This window comes from Triturus cristatus, chromosome 9 (genome assembly GCF_964204655.1).
Source record: "Triturus cristatus chromosome 9, aTriCri1.1, whole genome shotgun sequence".
In the NCBI taxonomy this organism is placed as follows: Eukaryota; Metazoa; Chordata; class Amphibia; order Caudata; family Salamandridae; genus Triturus; species Triturus cristatus.
Window position 1 is genome coordinate 1,146,696,569 of NC_140592.1, and position 11,650 is coordinate 1,146,708,218.

General features: G+C 42.1%; 1 protein-coding gene across 1 annotated transcript in view; it reads right to left on the reverse strand.

Annotated features, from left to right (window-relative positions):
* Positions 1-11,331, reverse strand: part of EHD4 (EH domain containing 4) — a 219,577-nt gene extending 208,246 nt beyond the window's left edge. The window contains exon 1 of the mRNA XM_085627085.1: positions 10,716-11,331. Within this exon, the coding sequence (XP_085483211.1) occupies positions 10,716-10,936 (221 nt within the window). The 5' untranslated portion in view covers positions 10,937-11,331. The remainder of the gene's footprint in view (positions 1-10,715) is intronic.
* Between the last annotated feature and the right edge of the window lie 319 nt (positions 11,332-11,650).

Here is an 11,650-nt window from a genome sequence, read left to right on the forward strand (position 1 = left end):
TAGAAATCTGTACAAACCGAAAATCAGATAGAAATCTGTACAAACCAACACGAGTCACATGCCATGTGTGTAACATAATTCCACTCCTCCCTACGTGACTCCACTCCACACAATGGCATTCCACATCACACAATTGCACTCCAAGTTACACATCTGCCCTTCATGCCACACAATTGCTCTCCCTGCTGCACAATTCCATGTCTCACAATTCGACTCCACATCACAGAATCCCACGCAACCAAGTTCCACGCTACGTAGTTCAACTCCACACCACATAATTTAATGCCATATATTACCCCTCCAAGTCACATAATTCCACTCCACCTCTTTTCAATCCACTCCATACCACATCATTTCACCCCATGCAACATAATTTCCATGCAACACAATTCCACATCTAAGAATAACGCTCAGGCCACAAATTTCCACTCACACAATTCAATGCCACATAATTCTACTCCATAACACAGAATTCCACTTCAGTGCACAACATATAAATCCACATCATGACACATACTATGCCACATAATTTCACTCCCTACAACATAATTCCACTCTGTGTCACTTAATGCATCTTCCCTTTCGTGCCACATGATTCAGATCAACATATTTCCCCTCAACTCAATTCCTTGCCATGCGACACAATTGCACGTCACGTACAGCCATGCCACATTATTATACTATATGCCACACACTTTCAGTCCAAACCACATAATTCCACACCACGTCACATAATTCCACTCCACATCAGTTAATCCCACTACACACAATTGCACTCCATGTCACTCTGTGGCACTCATCACAATTCCATGTCTCAAAATTACACTCCATGGCACACAATTGCACGCCATACAATTTCACACCACACAATTCCATGCCAAAGAAAACAGCACCACTTAAAGCCAATCCATGGCATGTAATGCCATGCCACACAATTCAAATCGACATGATTTCGGTTCCATACCACGTAATTCCACGGCACGTAATTCCACTCAACACCACACAATTCATTACCATGTCACATAATTCCACTCCAGGCTATATGGTTTCCACTCCACTCAGTGACACTCCATGTCACCCTATTGCACTCCACATCACACAATTGCATTTCACGACACACAATTCCACGGTGCACAATTCCACTCCAGGAAACACAATTTCACTCCATGCAACACAATTCGGCACCACACTATTCAACTCCATGCCACCGAAGGGCACTCCACCCTCATATTTCCAATCCAAGCCACATAATTCCACTCCATGTCGCACAATTCAAATCCTCTCAATGCCGCTCAATACCATGCAACACAACTCTTCTCCACATACTTTCACGCCACCTAATTCTACTCTACACCACATAATTCCACTAGTCAACACCCCACAATTCCATGCCACACAATTCAACTCCAGCCCACACAATTTCACTCCATGCAACATCACAACTCCACATCATGCAACATAATTCCACTCCATGAGACATAATTCCACTCCATACCACGTAATTTCACATTGGACCACACTCTACCACCTAAATTTAAGATCCCCAAACCAAACTAATTTCACACCACACAATTCCACACCAGACAATTCCATGCCACACCATTCCATGTCACATCTCATAATTCTACTCCACAGAGCATAATTCCACTCCTTGCCACCTAATTCTATGCCACACCACTTGATTTCACACCATGTCACATAAATCCACTTCACGGCACTTAATTCCTCTCCGCACAATTGCACACCACGTCACATACTTGTAGTTCACGCCACACAGTAACATGTCTATCTCAGTGAATGCAAACAAATTCCACTACACAGAATTACATGCAAAATAGAGTGCTCTCCACTTCTCATAAATCCACACCACATAATTCCATTCCATGGCACAGAATTGCATGCCACATAATTGCATACCACACCCCATAATTCCACATCACATCACATAATTCAACTCCACACCCATACTTCCTCTCCGCAGAATTGCACTCCATGTAACACAATTGCATACCACGCCACACAATTCCATGTCTCACAATTTCCCTCAACACCCCACAATTGGAGGACACACCAAACAAATCCACACCAATTAATTCCATGCCACAACACATAATTAGACTCCATGGAACGTAATTCCATGCCGCATAATTCCACTCCACTATTAATGAATCCACTCAATTACATAATTCCACTTAGCGGGACATAATTAAAATCCACCACATAATATCATTCAAGCCCACATATTTACACTCCATTCCATGACACATACTTCCATTCCTCTCAACACAATTCCATGCCACACAATTCAATGCCACACAATTACACTCCACACCATATAATCCTACTCCACGCCATGCCAACTAATTCCACACCACATCCCTTAATTCAACACCATGCCACATATTTTAAATCCAGGGAACATAATTCATTTCCATACAATTGCAGTCTATGCCACACCACGCAAAACAATTCCACAACTCACAATTCAGCTCCATGCCACACAGTTCCAAACCACTCGACATACTTTAATGCCACATAATTTCACCCCACACAAAAAAAATTCACTCTGCATATTTCCACACTACTTGACACCACGTATTTCTAGTCTCCAGCTTTCTCTCTATCCCTCACTTAAACCCTCTTTCTCTGCTCACAGTATACCTGTCTCTCTACCCATCGCTCTCTATACTCACTCTATTCCTCTCTGTACCTCTAGCTCTAAACCTCTCTCTCCAGCTTTCTCTCTATCCCTCTCTTAAACCCTCTTTCTCTACACCTCTTAACCCTGTCATCATGCCAGCTGCAGTTATAGAAAACATCCTAAGGATTTGTTAATTACAATACCAAGAGCTTAAACTCTCGTAACTGCGAGACCTATTGCATTTGCAATGCAATAGGTCTCGCATTTGCAAAATTTTAAGCTATTGGCATTGTTCATGACAATGCCTTTTTTAATCTATTTTATAAAACAAACACATAATGGCATTTAGTTATAATTTACAAAGCCAATAGCTAGTGTGGAATTATTATTAGCAATGCCAGCTGCTCACACTTTTATAATGCGAGACCTATTGCATTGCAAATGCTTGTTTCTTGTGGTATTTCTCACCTAGCCTTGGCTCGCTGCCTCCTCGAGTGATCCCTTTCCCTCCCTCTCTCCCCCCCCCTTGCTGCTCTTACCCATTCCTCGTGCCTCCTGCTTCTTTCCACTCTCCTTCCTCCCATGTCCCCCTGATCCCGAATCACCTCAACCAGGAGGGACTCCTACCCCTCCCTAATCACTAAATGGTGGTTGCAGTTCGGAACATGCAGTAAGCTGGCGGAAGCCCTAGGCTCCTTGCTCAGGTCTTACCTCCGAGTAGTCCTCTAACCAGTCAATGCCCTTTCAAACCCGGCCCCAGCGCCTCAAGGCTCTTGCCTCGATCATTCCTCTCTCTCTTCTATGACCTTTTTGCCTTTTTTTCTCTTCTGTGCCACTATTTTTCTCTCTGAATAATGATTGAGCCATTGTTTTTCCATGATTGTGCCTTCCTCGGTTTGCTTTTTGTCCGCGATTGTGCCTTATCCATTTATTTTCTCATTATTTTGCCACGTATTTTTGCCATTAATGTGCCTTTGTCCATCTCTTTTTCCCCATGATTGTGCCATTCGTTCTCCCCGTGATTGTGCTTTTGTTTCTTTTTGCCAGTAATTTTTCTCGCAGTGCCCCTTTCGTGATACCATTCCTGCCCTCTCTGCCGCCCTCCCTCCTTCCCACAACTCCTAACCTGTTCCATGTATCTCCCACTCCATCTCATTCTCCCACAAACCTCCCAGCCTGCCCACCGCCCCTTGTGCTTCTCCCCCTTCCCTGGACCTACTCAATGGAGGCTGCAGTGGCTACCAAACAACACCAGGAAGACCAGCATGCGAGCCCTCATCACTTGCAGACTGGACTACAGAAACACCATCTATGCAGGAATCATCAACCAACTCACAACAAGCATTTGCAAAGCAATAGGTCTCGCATTATTAAAGTTTGAGCTATTGTTGTTGCATTCTTTAGCAATGCCAAGAGCTCAAACTTTAATAATGCGAGACCTATTGCATTGCAAATGCTTGCTTTTGTTAGGCACGGGGAGATTAAGTGATTTGCCCAGAATCACAGGATGTTCAGCATCATTACCGCGACTCAAAGCCAGTTCCCCAGGTTCGAGGTCGAGCACCCTAGCCGTTAGGCCAACTCCTCTCCCCTCCAACCATTCTTACCATGGAGGAGGCTAGTGGCTCATCCACTGGTGTGTCAGGGAAATGAGCTGTGCCCTTTTCTTCAAACACTCCAAACTAGGTATTAGACCAACTTTCCTTCCACTGGATGGAGCCAGGATGGCTGCATTGTTCCCTGGGATAAAAAAGTTTTTCTTTCCAAGGTTCCACTTTACATGTAACTATGAATGGAAACATTTCAACCGGGTCCCTTGTAAGTTAATGACGTTTCTCAAGCCTCTCCAACTGTCTATCTTAAGAGGAGATTAGTACATACCTCACACCCAGGCCTTTCTGTCAAACAGCCATGGGAATGTCTCTGTTGTGGGAGAAGTTTTCACAACCCATCATGAGGAAAGTATGGCCAGCTGCAGATACACCAATGCTAAAAAGCCTACTACTGCTTCAGGCAAAAAAGCATAGCTTTATAACAGCTAATTCACCTGTAGACTGATCAAAAAATTAACAACATCACTGAACTATATTTTTGAGTGGTTGAATGAATCTTGTTGCTTATTCTAAACTAAAAGTTACAAAATAGCATTTCAACGTTTCTTTTTTCCTCATAGGAACAGCTACATCCCTACATAGTGAAAATAGCTTTTGGGGCTAGTCACTGTAGAAACATGTCAACCTTAAATTGAGGCTTCACTTTCAAATGGTAGGCCCACATCTTGTTGGCTACAAGGCCTACAAATGGGTGGTGAATAATAATATTTAAAAGTGGGGTTTCATTGCTTTCAAAAAGGGTTACTTTTACAGGTATGATTGTAGGAATAAGAGCTGCAGCAGTCAGGATACACGTGTAGGCCGAAAGCCTGTTCAGTCTGGTGGATAGGATAATACATGCAACAGTCAACTAGTTACTTAATTTCCACGCTATTGGTGTATTTCCTGCACCATGTAGTAAGACACTAATGGAAAGCTACTTTTTCCACATTGTGGGTTAGCCAATTTACCATGTTTAGGGGTCAGAGCACATACACTGGGGACTGGACAGCAGTGCCCTAATGTGCAGAATTTAAAAACCAGCAGCCTCAGTCACATAAATTGGAATAACCACGCACAATAGATATTCTCTCAAAATATTCAATATAAGGCCTTGCCCTGATAGTTTTAACAGAGACATATTATAAATGTGCTGAATTTGCTGCAGCTTAATATAGATTTTTCTGCTTCTCTGTTATATTTTACTTTTGTTGGTTAAATACATGCTCATTTGTTTATGTTCACCATAGTGAGGAAGGAGCAGTACAGGGTTCTACATAGTTACATTTTGCATGTACAATGACGTAAACAACATGGTGAAGGAGGTATTGTGTTTTGAGCGTAACATCCTGCTAACTAGGAATCAGACTGCTTCTACATACAAGACCCTCACTATAAAAGATGCAGGACTTCTGGTTGGTATATATTATATATACACATACACACACATTCTGAAGTTGTGCTCTGGATATAACAAAATTGCAGGATACCAAAGTCATGGCAGCTAGATTAATACCTTTCCTCACTTTTACACATAAAGGCAAAGTCTGGGGCCTGCATCCTAAACTACTGTTATAATATCCCTTAATATTTGAAACAAGAAACCTTATTGTATAGTCAGAAACTAACTGAACAAACTGTGAAATGTTATCACAATCGTACCTTCCATATGTAAAAATAATACCATGCTTGTGTGAACAGACACTGGTGAAGGGGTTGGCAAAAGGCCAAATGAAGACTTTACCTACATAACCAAAATGAGGAAAACGTTCCTAATAATCCAGGGTATGATTTGTGAGGTCCCATGAAATTCCCAAATGTATAATATCCTGGAATGGGCAGTGAACTTCATGAAACCACACACTACAGAGCTATTGAAGTCTGTTTCCTAGATTCTTAGTGAAAAGTTTCATAATGCACTGGATCACACAGGTCACAAGGTGGGGGAAGGTTCAAAACAGCTGATTAATAAATACAGATTTTAAGATCCACCACATATTTTTTTTAAAGAAAGAAATCTGGTCAGCATTGGTGGAATTATTCATGTTGGTTCCAGAATATATTCCCAAACAAAAATGCCTTACATGACTTTAAATTGTACACAATTGACATATGTCCTGTTGATTACTTTATAGACTCCTAATAAACTAAGATGTGTTGATACATCAAGTGTGGGCTGAAATACATCAGGTGAGTAGGGGGCAGGGAATAGAAAATCAATTTAGGGAACTTCTATCTATTTTTACCTTTGTGAAGAACTAGCAAGCCAGTGTTGGTGCATGCGAGTAGACGTGGTTCTGGAAAGACACAATAAGGCACTCAGAGCGGTTGCTAAACTTCCCCCCCGCCAAAGATGAAATTACCCATCATGCCTTTGGGGAAGAACTAATTATTTCAAATGATCAGTTCTGACGAACAGAATCTGCATCCTGTTTATCGACAAGAAAAGGCATGAGTTAGCAAGTGTGTGTTTTCCTACTGTCTATTCTAAAAAGTATGCATTCTGGCAGGAAAAATTGCCACATGCGTTAACACTTCTATATATTGATGCTGCAATAAAGGCAATTAGGGTGCTTTAAGGAAGCTCAGCCGATCACATTACAGAGGCAAAGAACATTCTGAATAGAATGTACATTAGAAACCTGAATCATGCACAGAATGTATAAAGAAAAACATGATGTGTGCGTACTTAAACTCAATATTAAATCATGTTTGTCGCTTCACATTCTATAGCACATGGCTGTGGTTTTGCATTGCAGCAGAGGGTTATAATTATATGAAACATGGGGTAAGTTTAAAGTTTAATTTATTCATGTTTCGAACCTCTGAAGAGGTCCACATAAAACAATTTCAAATGAGTTAATATACAATATATCATACAATCATTAAAAAAAGTTCATAAAGTTAATTGAGGCGTATAAATATTATCATCACTAATCCCAATTTACCAGTAAGATCAGTATAAATTTAAAAAACATTAAAAAGTTAAATAATTCGACAACAAAACAATTCATTAGTGGGACCAGTTAAGAGCTTTAGAACTTCCAAGGATGATCTTACCAACAGTTTCAAAAAGACAAGTATCAACCATTTACGGGACAAACAAATAAAACATGATTCAAGTCTTGGACACCGTTCTGGCATACATTACATACTTCAGAAATTGCATACCATTTAGAGGTTACTGAATTCAAGGCAGCATATTAAAATGCAACAATAACCAGAAGTGTCTAACCCCATGGGGCATATTCCATGTATGTATGGTTGGACTTTTTTCATAGAAATAGTATCTTTAAATTTTTGTAAACATCTTTTCTTAGCACAAAGCTAGGTGTACAAACGAAAGCTTGAATAAGGCCTGTTTTAAGCAGGCTTTTAGTTGAGGGGTGGGGGGTGACATGCTAGACATTGGTCCAGCCCAGGTTGGCCTGTAGCATACTTTAAATTCCTGTAGTACACAATACCCAGATTGACCTCAGTACATACTATTAAGTGCTTAACTGCCTGTGAGTTAAGTGAATACGTCTTAAAGGCCAGAAAACAAACATTGCTCATTTAGACAATTAACTATAACCATTTCCATTAACCTGGTCCAAATCCATAGGGCTTCCACAAACAGAAGTGAAAAAGGTGTGAAGTTAGCCATGAGCCTTGACAGAGAACTCTCCTCTTACAGCTTTACCACAATGCATTGTTTTTCCACAAATTTTATTACAGAATTGACATACATAATTTAACAATTGTCCGACAGTAACATGTACAATACTCATTGTAGGCTCAGGTAAGGTAGAGCATGACAGAAGCATAACAAGTACCTCTGCCCTAATGTCCAAGGGAACAGAAGCAATAGCCTTAAAAGTAATATAATTTACAGAGAAACTTTGTCAATTTGCATCACTGGTAAAGAATGTCTTGTCCGTAGGGTAAAAGTAGCCAGCATTATTGTCTGAAGAACAGATTGCAGCTTTCAGCAATACAGTGAATATGCGTTTGCTCAACAAACCTGATGAAGCTTGTCTCACTCATACATAGGTACTGAAGGATGTACATCACTGTTGCTACTTCAACACAACACCACAGAAGAACTCCTCTGGTCATCAAGCATAATACCAGAACTGTTCCTACACATGCCACGTTTTAAACACACTCCTCAGCCAAGGACAACAAACGTTATAGCCTTCACACATCCACCACAAAGAACCACGGGCACTTTCAGATGGTATGACAATGCGTGCATACAAACTTGGCTTGACCCTGCTGGCCAGGCATTCAGGGTTGTTAAATGCCTTAAGATGCCTATGATGGGTTTAAGTTAATCATTCAACTCTGTTTATTTTTCCTTTTGCATTTTGGGACTAAGGGGAGAACCAGACAAAATAAACGAATGCAAATTATTGAACCAAGGCTGAAAAAGTTACTGGCGCCTGACAAGAAAGCACTGGCGAAGTCTGGGCAGCTGATACCCGATTACTGTGGAGTTATATTTAGTCAGATCTGCGCATTATTAGTAGCAACTTTTGACGGTTTCCGTTGTTCAGCACTGTTGTAAACGAAGTAATCCAGGCCCCGTAGTGTAGGTTATCAAAAGAAGGTTTATTAGATCTTAGTTACAAGTTAGTATGTAGATAGCTCAGCTGTTATGCAAGTCCAAGTATAGCCCCACCAGGAGCAGCCTCCCTGCTGCTCAGCCCTCACACTCCAACTGACACTCCAACTGACACTCTCAACCTCACCAGACGCTCAAGCATCCCATTACATCCTAAGCACTGCAGCATTCCACTAGACTGCATTCATAAAGGCTGAGCAGCAAGGACTTGGAACACTGGACAGGATGCATAAAGTTACAATTACATACTGTAAAAATGTCACCAGACTCGAGTCTTAAACTCGATCAACACACTTTACACTGGGCGTTTCTTGATTAGGGCGTGGGGGCTCCGCCCACTCACCTAGTTGGCAATCCCATTACCAGTTTTATATAATTATAACTGACAGTCAGTAGGCATATGTAAAGTAATGGTAAATGCTTTGCTGCCTGAGCCTCGCTCGTAGTAAAGGCCTGGCAACCAGGCATTCTCTTAAGTGCCAGTGCACAGGGCCCAGTGACGAATGATGCAATGACGTCGTTTTACAGCCTTTCACTTTAATAATAGAGGGTGGGTGTTGTATGCAACAAGGACCAGCACAGCAGATTGATGGTCAAATACAACAGGATCTTATTGGACGCACTGTGTTTGTGGATGAAAGACCGTGACCAGGAAGCCGGCTTATCAAGGCAGGGCAGCCCTACATGCGGCCTCATCACACGGAACTGACAACGTGATTTATTTCCTTGTATAATTTGACACACACCCGAAACCTGACTAGTTTGGGTTTTTGCTTTATCGTGATTTTTGAAATACCGAAGATACTATCGGTCATCGCTTGAGGTTCACATAAATGATGTTACGAGCCTCATCTGAATAAGTGTGACCTTGTTCTTTTTCTCCAGATTCTCGTGCAATCTGGGACCTTGACTACCTTATGATCACTGCGACGGACTTTGATCTGTGCAATCGCCTTGATAAAGTCTGCATACGTATTGTGGTACACGTACAGACGAAACACGTGTTGGCCTGAATTCAATTATTTGCTGCTGGGAAATTCTTTATAAAAGAATAAAAATAAGACGAACACACATCATTAGTGGACATTTTATCGATAACGCAAGCATTCATTATTTGTACTTTAGGCGAAGATCGCCAAATCTAATTGTCACAGGGAGTGCTATTACTGAAGAACTTCTAATTGCTTTTTTACTATGTACATGTTTATTGACTGGGAAGAATATAGCACAACCTCAAGTTTTTGTTTTTAACCCTCAGGAACGCTTTAACCTTGATGATAACTTTTATTTCCCGTCCTCATCTAGGCATGACTTTTTGCTGTGAAATATCATTGTTCTTAAGATTCACATTTGGTATGATCCATCCCAAGATATATCAGCTGTCATATCGAAAGTAAATAAGCAAAATAGCTGTCAAAGACAATGTGTATTGACTGAGGCATCTCCATTTATAAAGTCACATTTTAGCATAGATAGCTAAGTGGTTAGCTCATAGCCACACACCCTTTATGATATGGCGGCAGGATTACACAACATACATAAAGAATAGGCATTCCCATGATCATGTGATGTATTGTAATTCGACGCTCTATATACGAGTCTATGCCCCTACCACTTCCAAAGTTCACCAGCCGCCACTGCTGGCCCTGGCCATTATTAACTGCAAACTCGTCAAGTGTTCTTATGTCATAAGACATTTTCACCCAAGGCTATGCGTACTAAGCGCTATATTGATACACAGAGTAAAAATCTAAACTACGAATCCCTGATTACAGCGTGATATAGTCTTAAACCAGGGCTGCCTTCAAATGCACACGATTTGGCTACTATGTACACAGGGACCTGGCGGAGACTGTGGCAGTAATGTTGTACATACCTGATAAAGGTTGTCTTGCCCGTACTATACTGCCCCACCAGCAACACCATGGGCTTGTTCTCGAAGTCGGCATCCTCCAGGGCGGGTGAGTGGAACTCATGGAAGCGGTAATGCTCCTCCAGCGGCAGCAGCTTCCCGTTGTACAGCGACTTCAACCCGCCCGTCACTGTCTGAAGCACGTCGGGCTTCTCCGCGCTCTCCTTATTCATCCAGCTGAACATGGTGCCTGTTCGCGTGCCCCTCTACCCCTTTCAACCGCAGAAACCGTCACTCGGAGTCGGGCCGCACTTAGCGCGCGCCGCCTGCTAGGTCCAGCCAGAGTCACGCGCACACGCCCAACACTGAGCCCTGCAACCGGCTGTACCAGGAAGCACTGACGTAAGCAGTCACCACGCCTCCCCAGGCTATACCGTGGTTCCCGTCCGTGCCAGCCCATGGTACGTCACCGCCCGCCAACCACACGCAGCCTCGCATATCCGCCACGTCACTTCTCACACCAGCCTGCACCGTTACCGCAGAAGACCACAGGACTCTTCGTGTTCACTGTGGCCAACACAGCATCCCACTGCTACACCCTACCCTGAAGCCACATCATCCTCCAGTCTTCCTCACTCACAACATGAAAGCTCTTCCCACATAGGATCTTCAAAAATAGGCCACACCCTTCCATTCACACACCTTACATGGCATAGCTTGCACACAATGAAGACACACCTTACATGGCATAGCTTGCTACACATGTAAGTAAGCTCTTCGGTGTACGCATAGATGTAGTAAGCGCTATATAAATGCTCCACTACAACACGTGTGAGAGTTGCTGAATATTTTCACTTTAAATTCATTACAAACTGGGCTTACGCTAACATAAACCGTTTGTACACTGTCCTCTATTTTGAATAAATATCGTAATATACCATGTGATGACTAGTAATACC